At 38.3% G+C, this 24,519-nt stretch overlaps 1 protein-coding gene across 1 annotated transcript in view; it reads left to right on the top strand.

Annotated features, from left to right (window-relative positions):
• The window catches only part of DNAH5 (dynein axonemal heavy chain 5), a 202,004-nt gene that overhangs the window by 65,950 nt on the left and 111,535 nt on the right, over window positions 1-24,519 (top strand). Inside the window, exons 32-40 of the mRNA XM_027125332.1 lie at window positions 1,310-1,522; window positions 2,262-2,486; window positions 3,886-4,058; window positions 13,537-13,715; window positions 14,107-14,294; window positions 14,660-14,854; window positions 17,713-17,847; window positions 18,710-18,817; window positions 20,754-20,907. Of these exons, the coding sequence (XP_026981133.1) occupies window positions 1,310-1,522; window positions 2,262-2,486; window positions 3,886-4,058; window positions 13,537-13,715; window positions 14,107-14,294; window positions 14,660-14,854; window positions 17,713-17,847; window positions 18,710-18,817; window positions 20,754-20,907 (1,570 nt within the window). The remainder of the gene's footprint in view (window positions 1-1,309; window positions 1,523-2,261; window positions 2,487-3,885; window positions 4,059-13,536; window positions 13,716-14,106; window positions 14,295-14,659; window positions 14,855-17,712; window positions 17,848-18,709; window positions 18,818-20,753; window positions 20,908-24,519) is intronic.

Below are 24,519 nucleotides of genomic sequence, written 5' to 3'. Positions count from 1 at the left end.
TTGATTTTTTTTTTTTCTTGTTGCTGTTCCTACCATAAGGTTTCTACAGCCAGGGGCAGATCCTGGTTTTGTGGGTCCTAAATCTTATAAAATTATAAATACAAACTTATATTCAGGACCTAGAAGGGTCTGTGCAAGTGAGGGACCCTGAAACTTAAGGCTCATTAGCTTCTTGGTAGATCACTTCTGTGGACAACTAAGGAGGATTTCATTAATACAGACTAAATCTGGGCCCAAGGGAACAATGTTCCACTTACTAGAGAACAAAACAACAACAAACATTTGCATTTACTTTATAGTTTGCATCACAGTTGTTCCTTGGTGTCTGTGGGGAGGATTGGTTCCAGGACCCCAGCAGATACCAAAATCTGTGGAGGCTTAAGTCTCACATAAAATACTGTAATATTTGGATATACCTACACATGGTTTCTAGATTACTTATAATACAATACAATGTAAAGGTTACGTAAATAGTTGCCAGCATGTGGCAAATTCAACTTTTGCTTTTTGGAACTTTCTGGAATTTTTTTTTTCAAATATTGATCAGAGGTTGGTTGAGTTTGTGGATTCAGAAACCGTGGATATGGAGGGCCAACTGTATTTTGCATAACTGGCATGAGTGTCCTGTAAGGTGAGTTGGGAACTAGGACAGGCATGATTTTTAATGACTAAATAGAAGCAAGAAATTTAGTCTCCGAGATGTGTCTTCCAACCTTGGAAGGTCAGTGAATAGCACAGCACCATTTGAACCGTATTTTAGAATTCCAAATACTCCACATATTCTCATTATGCCATACTGCATGGAAATTGAAGTGAGATGACCAGACTGGGAGCTGGGTTTGCATTAGAATATATTATGCGCAACCAACAGCTCCTGTAAAGAGCACAATGTTTAGTATAGAATTGGAATTGCCTTGTGAGATGTTTGCATTGATCATTTTGACCAGGTCATTGCTAATGTCAACTTGATAATCTCGTGGTGTGGATGACAGGTTCTTAGAGAGTCCTATTTCATCTTGGGAAACTTTAGAGGTTTTTTTTGATTATCACATTTGTATTGAACATTTCTCTTAGAAAACAAGTTTTCCCCTCTCCGATATAGACTATTCGAAATTGATTTAGTATTCCCTTTTCGATTTCACGGATAGCTTTTTAAAAAATTGTTTTGGAATTGATTTTGTATCATACTTTGCCTTTTATTTTATAAAATGTGGCTTAACTTTCTACAGGAAGGATAACGTTGACAAGAGGGCAATGGAGGAATTCATTCTTTGTGTAAATATAGCTTCTTTTTGGGCTTCTAACACAGATCTATGATCGCATTCTGTCAGTTTCCTCTCGAGAGGGTGAGACGATTGAATTGGATAAACCCGTGATGGCAGAGGGCAATGTGGAAGTTTGGCTTAATTCTCTCTTGGAGGAATCTCGGGCCTCATTACATCTTGTGATTCGCCAGGCAGCTGCAAATATTCAAGAAACAGGTTTCCAACTGATTGAATTTCTTTCTTCCTTCCCTGCTCAGGTCAGTGTATTGAAATTGGAAAGTATTTTTTTATAGAATAGTCATTTTAGATCTCAGATATTGTCTATTGTAAACTACACAACTGCCTATAGTTTAACTCTAGACCAATATTAAGATTTTCATTAGGATTTGTTAAATATAGATAAGCTTAAAGATTTCAACTACAGATTATTTGGTGTTATGTATCTGTATCTATACATATATATTTATAAATATACATATATTTGTGCTGAGATATTTGATATGTTTTCTTTAACTTAAAATATTTTTTTCCTACTGAATCTCTTCAGTACATAAATCATAAAAGGTACTGGGTGTGTTTTACCAGAAAAATGAGAAATATGTTTCAGCAATAAAATACAGAAAATGATGTTTTCTTAGTCATGTGATCAATAGAGATTTTGTGTCTACTATGTGTAGACACATAGTGTTAGTTTGGGGAAAGTAGGTTTAAGACGTATTCTTTCCGTACCAGTAACTTAAAATCTATCTAGGGAGAAATACGACTTAGAATGAGAAGAAAAGATCTGTAGACATGTCATGAGGCTGTATGTACTTAATTGTCAGGTAAACAATATGAATAGAGTCTCCATAGGTTTTGAAACAACGCATCAAGTTGATGTAATCAAGGGTGGCCTGACATTTGCATAATAATCACAGCTGTTTACTATATTGTGATTTCTATTTCAATATATCCATATGCCATACGCACTCATAAAGCCTTTTTTATTTCCATAAGGTTGGATTATTAGGAATTCAAATGATATGGACACGGGATTCAGAAGAGGCTCTTAGAAATGCCAAGTCTGATAAAAAAATCATGCAGAAAACCAATCAGTCTTTCCTGGAGCTACTGAACACATTGATAGACATGACAACCAAGGATCTGAGTTCCGTGGAACGAGTTAAATATGAGACTTTGATTACTATTCATGTGCACCAAAGAGATATCTTTGATGACCTGGTAAATGCTTTACAAATGCTGTGGCATATACAGAAAAGCAAATACTAGAAACTCTCTTTGTTTACCCACTGGGAATAGTTTGAATGAATTCAAAGAAAAGGTAAAATTCAGGCAAAGAAGCATCTTCATGATGAGAGATTGTTTGTCAGACTTTCTTTTCAGTCTTTAGCTGAAATTTCAGCTCTTTTCCAATGATCTCGGCTAAGGTGTTATGGAGGCAATTAGACTTCATTTTAAAATTCTTTATGTGATCATTTTTAATGCTGAAATGTCATGTAGCATCCTGAAAAGCTTTTATTTGTCTTGTGCTCCTTTTGATTATTAGATTGAAGATGACCAGTTTCTTGCTATAGAAATAATAAGTGATATTGCTAGTAGAACTGCTTAGTAGTTCCTTTAAGGCTCTTCATAAATCACAGCTTTAACAAGTTATGCTACATTTTATGTCATTGATTGCAAATGGTCTTTCCTAATATAGTTTCTGACATTCAGGAGACATGCGGATTTTACCTTTAAAGAAAGAACAGGGATGGAAAAGAGAGTTTCGTAGCTATAGAAAATGGGAAAAGAAATGATATTTGTCCTCTACTATAAAATACAACATTAAATAACAGGCATGAAGCTCTTATTTTCATAATAATTTTCTGGATCATGTCTCACCCTGTTATTTAAAAAAGATTATGAAAGATTGGTTCTGATGTAATGGAAATAAAGGCAATGCATTCAAGCTGTTATGTGCTAATCTCCTCTCTTAATCGTTAAGCACACTGTTTGCCTCAATGAGAAATAGAGGGCTCAGGGTAGGTAGTTTTAGATTTCTTATTTGTCAAAGAAAAATGATTAAAGTGGCTTAAAATTTTGGTTAAAAATATTCAGAAAAAAGCATTGCTGGGCAATAACCTGCCATTTAGATGTTAGAAATTTTGGCCCCCTGCAAATCCTAGGAAGGGTAATTAACGGATTAAAAAAAAAAACCCAAGAATGTACTTTATCATAATCATAAGAGATGACTTTTTTTCCTAAGGAGATTGTTTAGCTGTATCTTTGTAAGCCAAATGTGTTTTTTCATAGGTTGTATTTCATGGTTAGGACTGTGGTATTGGACATTTAAGGGTGAAATTTAAGAAATGAATACCTTCCTCTTAAAATAGATCACGTTATTTAAATTGAGGGCCACAATTAGTTTCTCTTGACTTCTCCTTTTCTCATATCGTTGAAAGTATCTTTTTTTGCTGATCAATAAATGAATGGGTTGGATGGTGATGTAGCTGACATCTCCCAAGTAGTTGGGCTCTCTTTGCGTTCCATTAACTTCACGTTATGATCTACCTGAATGCTAATGCGTGTAGTTAATGAGCGGTTCTCATCTCAGTTTTAACACATACCTTTTGCATTTCAGCGTCACATGCAAATCAAGAGCCCTGCAGACTTTGAGTGGCTGAAACAGTGCAGATTTTATTTTAACGAAGATTCCGACAAGATGATGATTCACATCACAGATGTGCCGTTCACATACCAGAATGAGTTTGTAGGCTGCACGGACAGGCTCGTCATAACTCCCCTCACAGACAGGTGATGGAAGGGTTCGGTGAATCCTCAACTTCTCCCTCCTCCGCCCCCAACCTTCTCATTCTCTCCAGGCGCTCAAGGGATTTTGGCTGACGGTCTCGTTCGCGTTTACAGGCTCCTTTATATTAAAGTCTTCGAAATTCGGTGCGTTTAGCTTTACACACGTCTTCACGTGGGATTTAGTAGGTTTGTGACTAAAACAGACTTTGCTTCCTTTGCCTTCAGTCTTATAGAGTCAAAGTTTAAATGACCTCCGTGGACATCAAATGGGAAAAAAGCGAATTAATCGCTATGTATCAATAGGTGCAAATCACCATGGGCTTTGAGGGCTAGCTTTAGGGGACGGTGGCACTTACTGTCATTACAGAGACAATAAGGTGGTTTTTTAGCAGGAAGGAAATTGAGTATGAACATTGGTGAATCGTGATGGAGAGGACATTGACCTGTCCTGCCCTCTGCCTGTTATTTACCGACTGTGTTAGCCAGAGCTGCCATGCAGTTTCCCTGGACTCAGTTTCCTCATCTGTAAGATGTACTAGGTTATCTCCAGGGGTCCTTCCTCCATGGCTAATAGCCTGTAATTCACTTAGTTTAATTTGAGCTTTGTGGCATCAGCTAATTGTATATGTGCTGTTCAGGGATGCTTTGAATACTTATGTTGGACAAAATGGCTGAGTGTTAAAATCCACATTGGGCCTAAGGAGAAGCTAAATATCAGTCATTTTCACAGGATGAACCCCTGGGCTATTAGATTGAAAATATTATCAGACAAAGTATAAAAGTTTGATGTAATAGCCCTGTCTGTGAGATTTCCCCCTCTGCTCAGCTGTGATACTGAATGAAATGTTCACTTTTACCTGAGGATTGAGGAGTAGCAGAAGATTTTACTGTCCTTTTCTCCTCACATTTTCTTTGTCTTCATACACTCCATATTCCTTCTTATGTCTCATTAAAGATGATTTCTTTTTTTTTTTTAAATTTTTATTGGAGTTTAGTTGATTTACAGATGTTAGTTTCAGGTGTACAGCAAAGTGAATTAGTTGTACATATACATATATCCACTCTTTTTTTAGATTCTTTTCCATATAGGCCATTACAGAGTGCTGAGTAGACTTCCCTGTGCTACACACTAGGTTCTTATTAGTTATCTATTTTATATATGTCAATAGTAGTGTGTGTATATCAATCCCAATCTCCCAATTTATCCCTCCCCCCATATCCCCTGGTAACCATATGTTTATTTTCTACAAAAGATGATTTCTACTGGATGCTTTTTTCTACTTGGATGTCTTTTTGGAGTTGTTCTCTTTGTTTTGAAGTGCAGAGGTGAATAATGACAAAATGTGGAGAATTCCTTGAAACACTTGTAACAGCTATTTCACACCTTCTCTCCTTCCAGACCTCAAGCATCCCCCTCTCTTCCTCTCTCAACTGAAGGCCCAATTTCCTGTTTTACTGAGAAGATAGATGCTACCACAGGAGAGTACCTGTACTCATTCCCCACCGTCATGTCTGCCAACCAAGCCCCTATCCTTATGCTGTCCACTTTCTCTCCTGGTTTTAGGAATGGATTTTGTGCAGCCATCCAAAGCCAACACCTTCCACTGAAACAGTTATTTTCTCTCTGGGAGCATCATCAATTTTCACTTTCCACTGGATCATTCTCATCAACGTACGATGTGCTATAATGGCTTCCAGAAAGGAAATCCTACCGTGAATCCTCTAGTTTCCCTCCCATTTCTGTACTCCCATCAAAACGCCTCAAAATCACAGTTTTTTCTATCTGTTTTACCTTGAATTCACACCATTCAGGTTCTATGTATTAGTTTTCTGTTGCTTTCATAACAAATGACCACACGTTTAGAAGCTTAAACAGCACAAATTATTTCACAGTTGTGTACGTCAGAAATGTGGTGCACACCTTGTTGGACTAACATCAGGTGTCAGCAGGACTGTGGTCCCTCCTAGAGTCTCTAGGGGAGAATCTGCTTTTTGTTTTCTAGTTTGTTGGCAGAATTGTTTTTCTTGTGGTTGCAGGACCTATGTCCCCACTTCCCTGTGGACTGTCAGCTGAGGGCTGTTCCCAGTGTCTAGAGGCTGCCGTATTTCTTGGCTTGTGACCCCTTCCTTCATCTTCACAGCCACAACCATAGGTTGAGGCTCCTTCATGTTTCCAGTCTCTTTTCCTTTTCCCGTCTAATGTCTCTGACCCAGTCTTCCGCCTCCCTCTTCCCCTTTTAAGGACTCATGAGATTAGATGGGGTCCACTGCGTAATTCAGGATAATCTCCCCATCTTAAGGCCTTTCACATTAATTGCATCTGCAAAGTCCCTTTAGCTGTGTAAGGTAACATATTTACAAGTTCCAGGGATTGGGATGTGGATATCTTTGGGGCACCATTATTCTGCCCATCACACTTTCTTCCCCCAGTAGGGCAGTCACCCAGATCCTCATGTTGCTAAATCCAATGGTCATTTCTAGTTCTGACCTTCCTTGACTAGTCAGCAGCATTTGCATGGGTGATCGCTGTCTCCTTTTTGATATACTTTCTTCATGTGGCTTCCAGGACACAACATTCACCTAGTTCCTCTTGTTCTGGTTGTCCCTTCATACCATCTCCTACTGGTTCCTCTTCATCTTCTTGACCCCTAATCACTGAACGCACCAAGGCTCTTCTCCATCACTCACTCCTCAGGTGATCTCACATGGCTTTAAATACCATCTAGATGTAGACTCCCCAATCTCTGCACCCTGACAGGGCTTCTCCCTTGAACTCCAGACACACACATTCACTTGCCTGTGTGACATGTTTTCTTGGATACTTACTGGGAATTCACACTTATGGTTGATTGTCTGCCCACAAAACTGCCCTCTTCTCCGGCTTTGCAAATGGGAATTCCATCCTTCAGTTGCTCAAGCCAAAATCCTTGGAGTATCCTAAATGCCTTTCTTTCTCTCACTTTATTATCCAATCTGTCATCAAGTTTGGTCACCACCACTTTCAGAACTCACTTAGGATGTGACCACTTTTCTCCCCTTTGCTGTTATCATGTTAGTCCAGGCCACCATAATGCCTAGGCTGGATGACTGCAATAGTCTTTTATCTGGTTTCCTGCTTCTGCCATTGCCTCTCAATTCAGACACTGGAATATAAGTCAGGTCCTATCATCCCTTTGCCTTGATCTCCACTGTCTTTCCATCTCACCCAAAGTAAAAGCCAGTGTCCTTACATTGGCCTATAAGACCTGCCATGATCTGATCCCTGCTACTCTTTCTCCTTCCTCATTGAGCTCCAGCTACTTGCTCCTTGGCTGTTCCTTGAATAGTCTCAGCACACTGCTGCCTCAGGACCTTTGCACTTGCTGTTGCCTTAACTGGGAACCCTTTTCCTTTCAATACTGGCATAGCTCACTTCCTCTTCTCCGGGTCTCCGATTGAATGTCATCGCACATGGGTCTTTGGACTTGACACATTTGAAGCAGCAATCCCCACACTCCTGAACCCTCCTAACCAGCTTGATTTTTCCTGTTTTCTACTTTTGAATAGTTTATTTCCTTCCTTTAGGATATCAGGTATATCCTTTGAGGTATAGATTTCCTGTGATTTATTCACTGCCCCTAGAACAGTTCTGTGCCATAATAGGTACTAAATAAAATTTCCCAAATGAATGAAGAAATGTTTATTTTCAAAGTCACATCTTTGTGGCAAAAAAATTAAGTCGTACCTAAAGATATAAAGTTGAAAGTATGAGAGGAAAATTTTTCTATTTTTCAAAATGATTAGTAGTTTATTTTCTAAGAAATTTTAAATGCTTATATGTCAAGATTCTTTTTAACTTTCATATATAGGTATCAGATTATACAAACTTTTTTGCAACTTGATTCTTTCACTGTATTAATTATCTTGTATATATTTCTGTATCAAAAAACTTGAGAACTTTAAAAACAAATTATGTAAGTGGAGGTGATTCTAAAGTTTGTTTCCCCCTGTTTCACTCTAAATGTTCACTTGTTTGTTCTTCTCTAAGTTGATTACGGGAGGAGTGAGTCACCATTTTTTGCTGGTCATTGGGATTGCATTGCAAGATTGGCTGCCTTTTTACAAAAGAATTCCTCACTAAGATTAATACTTGAATAAAACAAAGGCCAGAGACCTTGACATCTTGTCAGCTTTTCACTGACTGCCCTGTGAAAATTCAACAATGTTGATAGTGATAGTCTCTGGGAAACGTGACATCATTTGGATGGAGTTGCAGATATTTCAGATGACAAAATAGTCAATAAATATGCTAAAAACATATAGTGCCTTTTTCGAAAAGCTCATGGTATTTTTCATGACCAGTCCTTCCTTCTACTTTTGAGCACAAGTCGAGAAGTCTGGAATCTTTCTTACTACAGTAAGTCCCCTACATACAAATGAGTTCCATTCCGAGAGCACGTTCGTAAGTCCAATTTGTTCGTAAGTCCAGCAAAGTTAGCCTAGGTACCCAACTAACACAATCGGCTACATAGTACTGTACTGTAATAGGTTTATAATACTTTTCACACAAATAATACATAAAAAACAAACAAACACAAAAAATAAAGAAAACATGTTTAATCTTACAGTACCTTGAAAAGTACAGTACAACAGCTGGCATCCAGGGGCTGGCATCGAGTGAACAGGCAAATAGAGTTACTGACTGGAGGAGGGAGAGGAGGTGGGAGATGGTAGAGCTGAAGGATTGTCAGCAATAGGAGACAGAGGGAAAGCTGCAATTCCACTCATGCATGATGTTGATGGAACGCACGTTCGCATCTTTGAAAGTTCGCAACTTTACGGTTCTTATGTGGGGGACTTGCTGTACCGCTATCACTTAAGACCGAGGGCAGCAGAAATTGAAGACTGATGGAGACATCTTATCTTCTTGATAAGAAATGTAAACAGGGGAATTCCCTGGTGGTCCAGTGGTTAGGACTCTGCACTCTCACTGTAGAGGACCTGGGTTTGATCCCTGGTTGGGGAACTAACATCCCACAAGCCGCACAGTGTGGCCAAAAAAAAAACAAACATAGACAGGCCTCATGACGTGTGTTCTTTCTCTAACATTCTCACAGCTGCCGTGAGTTATACCTGGATCTTGACCACTGGGCTGTGTAGTCTTTGCCAAGACAGCTAACCTTTCTGAGTCCCTTCTTTTGTAATCATTGTGTGGACTAGATGTAATGTAGATAGGGACCTACATTAATGTAGGTAGGGACCCAGCACTGGGCCTGCCACTGAGTAAATGTTAGTCATCATTAATAATGTTGCTATGACTATTGTTTTTCATTCTTTTTTTTGTTTGTTTAGAATTTTTTATTTTAAAATTTTTATTTATTTATTTATTTTTGGCTGCGTTGGGTCTTTGTTGCTATATGTGGGCTTTCTCTAGTTGCAGTGAGTGGGGGCTACTGTTCGTTGTGGTGTGCCGGCTTCTCATTGCGGTGGCTTCTCTTGTGGAGCATGGGCTCTAGGCACGTGGGCTTCAGTAGTTGTGGCACACAGGCTCAGCAGTTGTGGCTCGTGGGCTCTAGAGCACAGGCTTAGTAGTTGTGGCGCATGGGCTTAGTTGCTCCGCGGCATGTGGGATCTTCCCAGACCAGGGCTCGAGCCCGTGTCCCCTGCATTGACAGGAGGATTCTTAACCACTGCACCACCAGGGAAGCCCTAGAATTTTTTAAATTGAAGTATAGTTGATTTACAATATTGTGTTAGTTTCAAGTGTACAGCAAATTGCTTCAGTTATTTTTTTTCAGATTATGTTCCATTATAGGTTATTATAAGATATTGAATATAATTCCCCGTGCTATACCATAACTCCTTGTTACTTATCTATTTTATGTATAGTAGTGTGTATCTGTTAATCCCATACTCCTAATTTGTCCCTCCCTCTCTCTCCTACTTGGTAACGGTAAGTTTTTTTTCTGTTTGTGAGTCTGTTTCTGTTTTATATATATATTCATTTGTATTTTTTTCTTAGATTCCACATATGCGATATCATATAGCATTTGTCTTTCTCTGACTTACTTCACTAATATTCTCTAGGTTCATCCACATTGTTGCATGTGGCACTATTTCTTTTTTTTTTTTTTTGTGAATGAGTAGTATTCCATTGTGTGTGCGTGTGTGTATATATATACACACACCACATCTTAAGCCAATCCTTTGTTGATGGGCACTTGGGTTGTTTCCGTGTCTTGGATGTTGTAAATATTGCAGCTGTGAACATTGCGGTGCACGTATCTTTTTGAATTAGAGTTTTCGTCTTTTCTGGTTGTATGCCCAGGGGTGGGATTGCTGGACCATACAGTGACTCTGTTTTTAGTTTTTTTAAGGAACCTCCATACTGTTTTCCATAGTGGCTGCACCAATTTACATTCCCACCAACAGTGCAGGAGGGTTCCCTTTTCTCCACACCCTCTCCAGCATTTGTAATTTGTAGACATTTTAATGGTGGCCATTCTAACTGGTGTGAGGTGATACCTCATTGCAGTTTTGATTTGCATTTCTCTAATAGTTAGCGATATTGAACATCTTTTCATGTGCCTGTTGGCCATCTGTATGACTTCTTTGGACAAATGTCTATTTTGGTCTTCTGTCCATTTTTTGATTGGGTTGTTTGGTTTTTCAATATTGAGTTAATCATTGATAACACATTCTTTACCAACCTTTCCTTTCATTTCTCCTTAAGCCTGTCCTATAATCAAAGAATCTATAACTAATCCAAGTTCTCAACAAAGATAATTAACTTTCTGATGCATATACCCTGTTGTCTTGACAAGTTTTTCAGCATTTTAGAATCAATACTGTTTAAGAATAGGAGCTGAAAGCACTTCTGGTTTACGTGTGGTGAAATGCATCTAGATCACTATGAATACTTAATACTATACTTGCCTGCTAATGAGCCTTGGGTCATGGGGTTGGTCATTGTTCATTTGGTGCCAGGGTCACATTCTACATCTCTAACTCTAGTAGCTACTGGGAAAGGAGGAAGCAGATAAAAGTGTATGGCTGGACCAGCACAAGCCATTTATTCAACAGATGTTCACAGAATACTGGGTGACAAGGGTTAGGAAAATAGCTGGGAGTAAAAGTAGTTCCTGACAGCAGAGAGCTTATGGCCATCTAGTGGGGAGGCAGGAAAGTATAGTAGAGCTGCTAAAAGGCCACTAGATCACATAAACTTCAAACCCGTTCAGGAATGATAAGATTTTTGAAAGCAGCAGAGACTGGAAAGGAAAGCAGAGAAGGGAGGGGGTGAGGTACACTTACATGTAGAATGCTCTGGAGAGAATCATGTCAACAAGTACATGAAGATGTTCTGGCAGGTCCATGCTTGTCTCTGAAAGGCAAGTCCTAGAGGGTTTGGGTGCCAGCATATTGGCCTCTGTACCCCAACACCAAATTAATTCTCAGAGACAGAGTTTGGGGTGAAGTACAAAAGCATAGCTTTATTGCTTTGCCAGGTTAAGGGGGCCACAACGGGCTGATGCCCTCAAAACTGTGTGTCCCGATCTGGAGGGGGTAGTGAGGAGTTTTATAGTAATGGTTCAGAGAGGGTGTGATCAGCCTGTGGACATTCTTCTGATTGGTTGGTGGGGAGCTAAGTGGGAGTCGGCATCATCAACCTTCTGGTTTCAACTGGTCTGGGGTCTACGTGCTTGTGGGCAGCATGCAGTTAACTTCTCCCACCTGGCAGGGGGTTTCAGTATCTGCAAAACAGCTCAAAGATATTGTTATGAATATCCTGTGGTGGGGAACCAGGACCCTGCCCCAAGGCTGCGCTGTTGTTTCTTTTGACTGCTCCTCCCTTGTCTCACATCTCCCCTCTTCCCTAATTAGCAACTGTTTGAACCTGCTCCTTGGAACTCAGGGAAGGTCTTGGAGGCTGAATGAAGCCTGTTTCCTGTAATCAAGAAATAGGGGACACAGAACAGCTTTTGTGCCCAGGAGCCGCACAGGGTCCTGCTTGGTATCAATTGGACTGAAGTCCCACCTATTGGAGAAAGTGAGGGATAGATCACCGGGCATGGCTGCCCTTTCTTCATGTAAATAGCATGATTTCTTTCTGGCAGCTTAACAACTTGCTACTTCTTCAGTTTAAATATAAACCCAAATGATCCCATGATAAGGAGGATTTGCAAGACAGAGCAACTGGGTGGCCAGAGTTCCTGGAGATTTATTCCTTACCGTGAGAGTGTGGACGTGTCCTAGACCTGGGCAGCATGAGAGCTTGTGGCCACACAGACTGGCTGAAATCTCTGCTCCCTCCACCATGACCCTGAGAAAAATTATTCCATCTCTGTGAGCCTCTCTCCTCATCTGTAAAATGGTGAAAATAAGTGGCTTCCCTGCAGGGTTCAGTGGGGTTTAAGTGCCATAGTGTAGGTGCAGCTATTGTGACATGTTAGCTGTTATTACAGAGACTGCTGTGCAAGGGATAACAAGACTTCAAGAGGAAAGATAAGACCTTGGGTTAAAAGGCAGGATCAAAGTGAGATCAGGCATCCTTCTGGTTTTATACCCACATTTCCTTCTTTGAATCCAGGCTCATTTTTTGCATTTGGGGCTGAGTCATTTACCTGCCTTTTGGGGAACCCAAACCCAATAAAATTGAGAACCTAAATGCCTCCGGATGGGTGTGCTCACTTCTCATTCCCACACTTCATTGCTGGATAACCACTTTATTTTCTTCAAAAAATTTTTTCAAGTCCAGATGAATGCTTTAGAGTTTAGCTGTAAGAAAGCCCTAAACTGCATTACATTATAGATTACCTCCTTTTACGGCACTGGGTGATGCCGGGAAATTGAGCAATTCATCAGCAAGTTATCGGTTGTTTTCCTTCACAGGCATTCTTGTATTCTCTCACCAGAATCTTTTATTTGTTAATATCATACTGTAAGATACAGTAGAAGGTATTTGCAGGTTTAGTAGGTGCTCCCAGAAATAGATTTAAGGTGTGATTATTTAGCAATGTGTGGTTTAAATCTCATGTGATCATTGGTTTCCAAGTTTATCAAATCATCGACTCTTAGATTCAGAAGGGGATTAATCTACATAACGGCCCCCAGTCTGCTTCCTAGAATACTCTTCTTTAGATGTTGGTAGACTTCTTTGAAAAAGTTGCCAAATAAGTTTTGGAAATGCTATGTACTCTTTTTCATAATTGAAGATTGTGAATATACATTATCATAAAAAAATCCTGTTGAAACTTTTTAAGAGTTTTCAAACATATTTGACCATAGACCACTCCCTCCTTCCTTTTTTCTCAACACATGTTAATATCCATAAGGATAAGTGTATTTTAGGATGCAGTTTTGGAAAGGTTATGTAGGGATAATGGTCAGGATCTTCCTTTTTTCAATTTTGTGCCCGTATCATGTCACTGTGATGTCTCAGAAGTATCTTCCAGATGCCAGTGGTGTGGTTCTAGTGATTTCTCTACCCCTCCCCCTCCAGGTGTTATATCACGTTGGCTCAAGCTCTGGGAATGAGCATGGGGGGAGCCCCCGCTGGACCAGCAGGAACAGGCAAAACAGAAACGACCAAAGATATGGGACGATGTCTTGGGAAATACGTCGTGGTTTTCAATTGTTCAGACCAGATGGATTTCCGAGGACTTGGACGGATTTTTAAAGGTGAGGGTTATATTTTTTTTATTTCATGAGAAATTTAAGCTAAGGTGGAATATCTTGTTAAGATTTATTTTTCAACAATTGGCTACATCTTAGTGTCATTTTCCAACTTTGTAAAACTTTTTGGGAAACCTGAATCTTACCAGTGTTGTGTGGGTCAAATGTCAATATCACTTGCCTTTGTAATGTTCCTTTATCCCTGCGGGTTGGGTGTTTACAGATAAAGGGTCACATTGTGCGTTATTTGGAGGCATTTTATGTATGATCTATTTGTTCAACTTTATGTTTGAGCAAACTTATCTGTGGCTTGACCTGGCAGTTGCATAATGCTCTTTTTCTTTGACTTTCCAAAATTATGTACTAATTGGATTTTCTATTTAATTTCCGTTCTAAGGACTGGCTCAGTCTGGATCCTGGGGTTGTTTTGACGAATTTAATCGTATCGACCTACCAGTTCTCTCCGTTGCAGCCCAGCAGATTTCCATTATTCTGACATGTAAAAAGGAGCGTAAAAAATCTTTTATTTTTACTGATGGAGATAATGTGACTATGAACCCTGAATTTGGGCTTTTTCTGACTATGGTAAGGAACCACAAGAAGAGCTACTGAACTTCAGCCTTCTTTTCACAGTTTTCACACATGTCCCTGTTCATATGTCACTTATTTTCCATGAATGGAAATTGGGATTGTAATTTTCACTCCTGTTTGAAAACCTTTGGTGTTAAACAGAGCTCATATTAATAACTCATGACTTAGTCTCTCCAGTTAAAAGGAGAGTGAGATATGTAAATGAATTTTCTGGTTGTCATTCCAGATTTGTTGTGTGTGCATAATGAATCTTTTAATATCATGCTGATGTGTTGCGCTTGTTACCCCATGACCGTATCATTCATCCTTGGGTTTTATTTTCTGTATAGAATCCTGGCTATGTTTTATTTTCTGTATAGAATCCTGGCTATGCTGGGCGTCAGGAACTCCCTGAAAACTTGAAGATTAACTTCCGCTCCGTGGCCATGATGGTGCCTGACCGACAGATTATCATCAGGGTGAAGTTGGCTAGTTGCGGCTTCACTGACAACATTGTTTTGGCCAGGAAGTTTTTCACGCTCTACAAGCTGTGTGAGGAGCAGCTTTCTAAGCAGGTGTGACATTCTGAAGGTCCCTATGTACTTAGGCATATTTAAACTTTTTATTCAGTGCTGGAGAGGGTGTGGAGAAAAGGGAATCTTTCTACACTGTTGGGGGGAATGTAAGTTGGTGCAGCCACTGTGGAAAACAGTATGGAGGTTCCTCAGAAAACTAAAAATAGAACTACCATATGACACAGCAATCCCTCTCCTGGGCATATATCCAGACAAAACTGTAATTCGAAAAGATACATGCACCCCAATGTTCATTGCAGCACAGCTTATAATAGCCAAGACATGGAAGCAACCTAAATGTCCATCAAAAGATGAATGGGTAAAGAAGCGGTACATATATACAGTGGAATATTACTCAGCCATAAAAAAGAATGAAATAATGCCGTTTGTAGCAACATGGGTGGGCCTAGAGATGATCATACTAAGTGAAGTCAGGCAGAGAAAGACAAATATCATATGATATCAATTACATGTGGAATCTAAAAAAATGATACAAAGGAACTTATTTACAAAACAGAAATAGACTCACAGATATAGAAAACAAGCCTATGGTTACCAAAGGGGAAGGCAGGGGGAGGGGTAGATTAGGAGTTTGGGATTAACATATACATACTGCTATATATAAAATAGGTACACAACAAAGACCTACTGTATAGCACAGGGAACTGTACTCAATATTGTGTAATAACCTGTACCAGAAAAGAATCTTAAAAAGAATACACATATGTATATGTATAACTGAATCACTTTGCTGTACACCTGAAACGAACACAATATTGTAAATCAGCTATACTCTAATATAAAATAAAAATTAAAAAAAATTGTGGACTGGGGTTGTTGACAAGGTACCTCATATATACAAAGTAGAAAGTTGTATCATGGCAAAAACAATTTTACATGCATAGTTTTACTAAGTACATTTGAAGAAATTAACATTTGAAGAAATTAACATTTAAGGCATAGAAATGAAGTTAACACTATCTGAACTGACTTAAGAGCCAAAGAATTATGAATATTGATGTTTGCTTTTTATCTCACCTGTTCACTCATCATAATGTATGTCATGTGTCCTCATGGTTTTGAGGAACCTCTCAATCCAAACTTTTTCGAATCTAGGTTATACCCACAGGTTCAACTATATTCCATTCTCACTCAAAACATTCTTGGTTTCTTCTGATTATTGCAACCTTTACTCACTGATTCTTCCCTTTTCCCTGCTGTTTCTTGCAGGTAGAGAAACTCCCACATCACTGACTCCTGCCCTCTTCCTCTCTAATTTCATTTCTCCTCCTTCACTCCTATTGCCCTTGTTCACAAGGTCACAAGGTCACAAGGGAAATGAAATGAGTCCATGTGTACAAAACAATTGGCCCCATGCTGATCCCTTGGTGAGCATTCTGTGAATCTCACTTCATGCCCACAGATTTAACAGAGTCTAATGCTGATAAGTTTTCCTTAATTAATTCCACTCACCAGTACTTTCAAGTCATTGTTATTGTACTTTTATGCAAGCTTGCTCATATTTTTATTTTATTGCCACAATTAGAATTTAAACTCCTTGAAGGCAGGAACTCGGTCTGAATATTTTTATGTGCTCTATCCTTCAAACGATTGGTATTAAGTGATGCATACTGCTCCCAATTAGCAGATAATGTTTTTTTTTCTATAGGTTTTTAGAATTATGATGAAAAAATATTAAATTTATCACTTAACCATTTTTAAGCATATAGTTCAGTAGTGTTAAGTAAATGCACATTGTTGTGAAACAGATCTCCATAACTTTTTTGTCTTGCAAAACTGAAACTCTATACCCATTAAACAACTCCACTCTTCCCTTCCCCCCCATTCCCTGGCAACCACAATTCTACTTTGTGTTTCCATGTATTTGGCTACTTTAGATAGCTCATATAAGTGGAACCATACAGGATACAGTATTTGTCTTTTTGTGACTGGCTTATTTAATTTAGTATAATGTTCTCAAGTTTCATCCATGGTGTAGCATGTGATAGTATTATACTTGCTTCCTTTTCCTGGTTGAAAACATTCTTATTTTTAAATGTATGCCATGTTTTGTTTATCCATTCATCAGTCGATGGGCATTTGGGTTGCTTCCACCTCCTGGCTATTGTGAATAGTGTTCCTATGAACATGAGTGTTTAAATATCTTTTTGAGACTCTGCTTTCAATTCTTTTGAATATATTCCCTGAAGTGGGATTGCTGTATGATATGGTAAATTGTTTGACCAACTGCCAGGGATACTCTTTCCTATAGTGGTTGGATAATTGGTTTTTAATTATTCACTTTATATGTGTTGAAATTTGGCATGATTGAGCTTTGATAAATACCTATCAAGGGGACAACAAAGCTGGGGGCTTGACTTTCTGATTTGTCCTTATTGTTTCCCCCTCTAGGTAATCCTGGAATGTAGCTACTATTCTTTCTCCTCAATACCCCTGTCTTTTAAACTTATATGATGTTCATGAGTGAGGTCTCAGTTTAATTCTGGTTCAGAATTTTAGCTTTCAAGATATGAGGAAATTTTCTTATGGATGATTGGTTAAGAAGGGCTCAAGGGGACATGTATCTCCAGGAGGAAATTTATTCCTTTCTGTCTGTCAAGATCTATTAGTTCTGATCTAAGGGCTTAAATTAATGATGGTACAGGAGAGGATTCTTTTGGGTATTCTCCATTTGCTAAAAAAAAGAATCTATTGATAAAAAAATTTATTGCCCCACTAACTGTACAAATTTTCTAAAGGAAAATCAGCATTTATTCATTATGTCTTTGTCAAATTTGTACAGTTTCTATGGATAAGTTAATATTGAAAATAAGCCCAGTGTACCTCATATTCTTCAGGTACATTATGACTTTGGTCTGCGTAATATTCTGTCTGTTCTGCGAACTCTGGGAGCAGCCAAAAGAGCCAACCCCACGGATACGGAGTCCACAATTGTCATGCGTGTACTACGAGATATGAATCTTTCCAAACTGGTAAGATTCACAGATGGAAATGTTCCACCCACTTAAATTTCAGTTTAACTAAGCACAAATGCGATTAGAAATATTTATTTAAAGTGCTCATTTAAAATGCTTAATTATCAGATAAATACATAGAGCATAACATAAATTTAAATTACACAGAGCATAACTTTAAATTACATTTTTTCAGGAGCAATTTTTGTGGTGGCTCATCTCTAGTCTAACATGTCTATTCCAATAGAATTAAAATGGATTTTTAAAAATCCACGTCTTACATTTCCAAATACCTTGAAATTTTTGTGCTGTAGAGCTAAAATCCCTTTTACCTTGGTGAAAGTAGACCTTGGAAGGAAATTGTATGTGAATTTTACAAGTGCATAATAATTTCACATTCTCTGATTTCACAGTAGAGACTGAACAATCAGTTGTCCAGTATCAGTGGATCCATGTACTGGATGACAGAATGATATATTTTTATTTCAAAATAAGAGTATGAACCAAATTCCAATTCATGAATTTGCCACTATTCTCCTTTTAAAAAATTATTTTTAAGTTAAATGAGAAATTGTAGGTTATTTAGTAAATTCCCCAATCTGGTGGTTTTATGGAAAGGTTGTCATGTAGGCAATATTTTCTTTCCTTCTATTTCCTTCCTTTTTTTTTTCTCTTCTCCCCCACACCCCTTTTTTAAAAAACTGATTTTTAATTTAGTAAACATGATGAAAATAGTTCTCAACTTCAGTGGAGGTGATATTTTATTTATTACTGTTTGTGACAAAGTAATCTGGGCTGTATTGGACATCTTCAGTTTATCTGATATTGCCATGTTTATGCCAAAAGATTTGGTCTGATCTCCCTTTATTTTCTTTCTGAGATTGATGAGGATGAACCCTTATTTTTGAGTCTGATTGAAGATCTCTTCCCAAATATTCTTCTGGACAAGGCCGGTTACCCGGAACTGGAAATGGCAATTAGTAGACAGGTAATATATTTCACAGGACATCAAGTACAGTGTCCCTTTCATCTGAACTTCATGGGAATCAAGTGGAGCTGTTGTGGCCTAAATCTACAGGTTCCGAGAACAACACTGAGGCTGTGACTACAGTTTTAAGAGAAGCCGTTGCTCACCACTGATAGAGCTTTTCCTCCCAGGGGGTCTCCTACCATCACTCAGCTACAGGTCCAGTTAGCCATGTGCTAGTGGCCCCATTATTGATGGAGACCATTCCACACCAGATTCCCAATGAAATGTGATGGGTCAGCAGGGGCCGGTGGAGGTTGGCCGGCTGCATCGCCCATGCTGGTTTTGTTTCTCTCTGTGGCCCTGGTGTTTACCACATTGCTTTGGTCTCAGGACTGTAGCTACTGAGTGTCATTTGCAGTGATCTCATATGGCTCCTTAGCTGTCATTCTTTTTCCCCAGGCCCAAGATCACTTGTGATTTCTTCCTTGGGCTCTGGGGGGATCCATCATGTTAAGTGTATCATTAGGTGTCTGGATTTCCCATGATACCTGGTGCAGCTGTAACTTTTTATAGTCTTCCTAGGAATGGAAATGAATCATGAAAACCTTGGGCCTCAACTTCCTTTCCTATGAAAAAGAGTTTTTTTAAAAAATTTTTTATAGAAATGGTGATTAACTCATATTTATAAAATACATTTCAATTCTTTGAAGATATTTGTAATAAAAATCAACATGGTAGTATTTTATGGCCATTTCCCCTTTAAATAGCAGTATATAAAGATCTTAATTTCCTAATCAGGTAAAAGTGATAATTCATTTTGCAAATGGCTTCTTCGTCATATGGCCAAATTAATTGTAGCATTGCCTAAAAAGCTAAGTATAAACTAATTTATAAAGTGACTTACATTAGTAATTTATAGCATATGAAAAATCTGAAGAGAAAATACATAGCATAAAATGATACATGATTATTATCCAAAATTATTTAAGTAAAAATAAGAGCATCATTTATAGTGAATTTAAGCATAGCATGATGGTTAAGAGCATGGACCATAGGGCTGAATTTCTTGGGTTCCAATCCCTACTCTATAACTTAACAACTAATAATCTTGGATAAATTGCTTAGTCTCTTTGTGCCCCAGTTTCCTTACCTATAAAATGAAGACACCAATAGTACTAATCTCATAGAAGATTAAACTTAGAATAGCGTTTGGCAGCGTAGCTTCCATACATGTGTTTGATAGATAAAAACTATGCAGAAGATTTATAAAGATGGCTTGTCATTGATATAGAATATCAGTCAACTTGGTATGCTTGAAATTATCTTTTAAATTAAATATCATCTTTTAAATTAAACATTTAAAACACATTTTGATATTTGAGCCTTTATTCTTAAGTTGCTCCTAATACATACATTCAATAAAATGTTAATATAAGTGTATTTAATTCCCAAAGTCAACTGTAGGTGTTTCTTGTTTGCCTGGGATATCATTTTGATTATGTTCAGCCTGCTTTTGCCTATGTATATATATTTTTTATGCAATATATTTTTTTATTGGGAATTCCCTGGCAGTCCAGTGGTTAAGACTTGGGCTTTCACTGCCGTGGACCCGGGTTCCATCCCTGGTTGGGGCACTAAGATCCCACAAGCCCTGCAGTGCAGCCAAAAGTATACATATTTCATTGTGGTAAAACACATGACATAAAATGCACCATTTTAACTATTTTTTAAGTGTACAGTTCAGTGGCATTAAGTATATTCATAGTATTGTGCAAACCTCACCACTGTCTGTCTTCAGAACTTTTTTCATCTTTCCCAACTGAAACTTCATAGGCATTAACAATAATTCCCCATTTCTCTAACCTCGCTCCATGTCTATACTTATTTTGAGCACAATGGTAAGTCCAGATATCTGTTCATGTGGCCCAATGTGGGCGGTTTGTTATGTTTTCAGGTTGAAGAAGCTGGTTTAATCAACCATCCTCCTTGGAAGCTGAAAGTCATCCAGTTGTTTGAAACACAGAGAGTGCGGCATGGAATGATGACCCTGGGGCCTAGTGGAGCAGGGAAAACCGCCTGCATCCACACCTTGATGAACGCCATGGCAGGTAAGGGGCGGTCAATCTGGAGACACATTTACACTGTTGTGACACATGTGAATGCCCCAAGAGGGACACAAATGTAGATGTATGTTAGCATATATTTATAGGAGGGGATGCCGCTTTTTTGACTATTGGGTAGATTTTAGAGATAACACAGTACATTAATGGACCAGAGGAGAAAAACGGTTTTTTTTCCAGCTTTATTGTATACGAATATAATTCGGACACATAACTTGCAAGTTTAAGGTGTACAGTGTGTTGATTTGATACATTTATATGTTGCAAAATTATCACCATAGCATTAGCTACCACCACCATCGTATCACATAATGACCATTTCTTTTTTGTGATGAGAGCATTTAAGATCTACTTTCATAGGAATATTCAAGTATGTGATACAGTATTATTAGCTATAATCACCATGCTGTACATTAGATCCCCAAATTTGTTAATCTTATAACTGGAAGTTTGTAGCCTTTTCCAATATCTCCCCATTTCCCTCACCTCCAATCCCTGGTGACCACCGTTCTACAATCTGTTTCTCTGGGTTTGACATTTTTCGATTCCACATATAAGTGATATCATACAGTATTTTTCTTTCTCTGTCTGACTTATTTCACTTAGCATAATGCCCTCAAGGTCCCTCCATGTTTTCACAAATGTCAGGATGTCCTTATTTTTCATGGATGAATAACATTCCATTGTGTATGTATACCACATCTTCTTTATTCATTCATCCATTGGTAGACACATAGGTTGTTTCCATATCTTGGCTTTTCTGAATAATGCTTCAGGAAAAACATTTTTTTAAAGTGATTTTATGGACTGTGCTATATGTTTTACATATGTTATGTAAAACATTTGAAAACATTTAGTTTTCAAAATGATCTTGAGATGTGGCTATCATTATCCCCATTTTGTACCAAAAAGTCAAAATTTAACTTCAGAAATATTCAGTGTCAAAAAGATGGTAAATGATGAGACTCAAAATTAAGGTCAGGTCCCATTAACGAAAAACCCAGAATTTTCCCAGTAAACCATACCATTTGCCACTTATGACTTAACACAAGATGCTACCTCTCAATAAATATAATTCTAATTCTAATCCCAACTCTTAAATTCTATGTACTGAAAAATCACCCTAATTATAATTTCCCACCCAGAATCAGATATTTTTCTTGTGAAGTGAAATAAATGTATTTAATTTCCAGATGTCCCTAAGTTTTACATCTAAGTCCCTAACCTAAAGTTATCTATATTGGTTGGTGACTATGGTCTGTATTTATTCTAGGGTCCTGCATACATTAGATTTAGTCTCAATTTCCTCAGCTATGGGACAAAGTGAATTCTGTACCTCAGGACTCTACCAGGGGGTCTTCACACTGAGACAGGCTTATGCTCTCAGCTAGCACCTACCTCCACCAAAACTGAGAGGTCACACCTGCAAAACTTACCACATGGTTTTCATGTGTACTATTAAGGTTCTGCTTTGGGATTTTTACATAGCATTAAAATGATGTATTCTCCTTCTCAAATTATACTTCAAGATGCTTTTGTTGTTGTTATGAAGCTGCCTTCTGTTAATAATAAACTACAAATGCACTGGGTACAATGACTTGAACAAAATGAGTACTAAATATTAAACAATAGAGATACATTGTGTATAATATGTCTAAATGATGTAATCAATATGGCATCACTGGTTTTGGAGAAGTTCTTTGCAAAGATGAATAAATTATTAGACTATTTTCTGTTTATTAACCTGTTCTTGGTTTTAGTATGTAGGGTAAACATTTGTTATATTAAATGATATTGTTTTTTACTGAAAACTTGGATTATCCAAAAGATTGAGAAAGTAATTGGGTTGAACTTCTGCAGGACCCATGTATGTTATTTGTTCCCTTATTCATCATGTATTTGTTCATCAAATATCTTTGATGTTCTGTACTTTGAGGTTCTGTGCTAGAAATGGGAAAGCAGGCATGGAAAAAAAATGACCATGTCTTTAAGGAGTTTACAGTGTAGTGTAGTGACACAGGTAATTGTAACTCAGCATGGAAGATTGGACATGAGGAAGATTTGGACAATTATGATGTGAGCAGAGGCAAAGGAGATCAGAAACCTTTCGAAGGAATTCTAGAAAGGCTTACAGAGCAGGTGCTACTTCATCTGAGGTTTGCGGGTTGAGTAGCAGATGGATGAAAGGCATTCTTAGCAGAATGAAGAGGCTGAGCAGGTAGGAGGGACTGACGAGAGCTTGATATGCCTGGAGAAGCTCTCTGGCATGGATGAAATCTAATTTGTGGGAGTGGGGGAGATGAGGAGGTATAGCAGATGCTATTGGTGCCTAGGGCCGCATCCCTTTGGCCCTCTCCTGCTGCAGATGCAACTGTTGGAGAGTTTTTACCCCAGATGCCAGCGGTGTCTCCCGGTTTTTCAGCCTTATGACTTTCCTTGAAGCTAGAGAACTGGCTCAGCCTGGAAGAAGGAGTTGGGTGAGAATTAATGCTCCTGAGGCAGCCATACCCTTAACCAATGAGGGAAGGAGTGGAAGGGAAATGTCCCACCTCCTGTCTTTTAGAGGGACACTCCATCTGTGACCGGCTCACCAATGAGCCCTTTATTGGCTCTCTCTCCTTTCCTGTCTCACTCTCTCTTTCCCCTGAATCCAAACTCTCAGTTCCCATGTCTTTGTCTCAGGCTTAGCTTCCAGGGGGAATTCAAATTAGTACAGAGGGCATGGCATGAGAAGCTCTGTAAGTCACAATAAATACCGAGATTTTATCCTGTGGGTGATGGGAAGCCATAGAGCTGGGGAGTGGTGTGATCAGCCCTGTGTGTAGAAGACCATCCGGTGGCCACGTAGAGAATAGACTGGGACAGGAGGGGCTGTCTGGGAACTTCCATAAGGAGGTCCTAAGAAGGTGACAGCAAGAAAAGGGTGCTTACTCTGGGGCAGAGTCCATGAAGGTGGAGTGATCAGGACAGTCACGAAATGCCTAGGAGAAGAGTTAAGAGGAATTAGTTTAACCAACATTTAAAAAGTCAACCTTTTTTTTTTTCCTTAGAGTGCTCTTATAAAAATGTTATGGTATCATATTTTAAATGAAAATGATATAATTCTACCTACAACCATAATGAAATAATTTTTGATAGTTTCTCTTGTATGGGCAACAGACCAAGTCCAGTTTTCACCTGTGATACATTTGAAGAGGTTGCTGGCCTTTTGTAAAGTGTGATTAGATTTTTTAAAAATGTTGCCAGTCTTACGGATATCATGTATTGAAAAAGCTGAACTGTGACTAAGTTGAATTTTTCAGCACTGTAAAATATTGTAAATAATTACCCTGATTCTTTTTTGTGATTTTGGAAAAAGAGAACTATTCTCTAATTTTCTAGATAGGTTTTAATGTAACACCTTTTCCAGTGTACATATCTATGTATGTGTGCCTGTGTTTGTCAATCTTTCACACAGTATGTAATATTTTAGCCTCTATTTTTATGATTTTATACTTTAAATCTTTAAACTTCTTAAATTGAAATACAGTTGATTTACTATATTGTATTAGTTTCAGGTGTACAGCAAAGTGATTCAGTTAATACATATACATGTATCTA

The sequence above is a fragment of the Aethalodelphis obliquidens genome, unplaced genomic scaffold, assembly GCF_003676395.1.
Source record: "Aethalodelphis obliquidens isolate GAN/ISIS:26980383/991018 unplaced genomic scaffold, ASM367639v1 scaffold29, whole genome shotgun sequence".
NCBI classification, from domain to species: Eukaryota; Metazoa; Chordata; class Mammalia; order Artiodactyla; family Delphinidae; genus Aethalodelphis; species Aethalodelphis obliquidens.
Note: the sequence above shows the minus strand (reverse complement) of the source record. Positions and strands in the feature narration are given on the sequence as shown.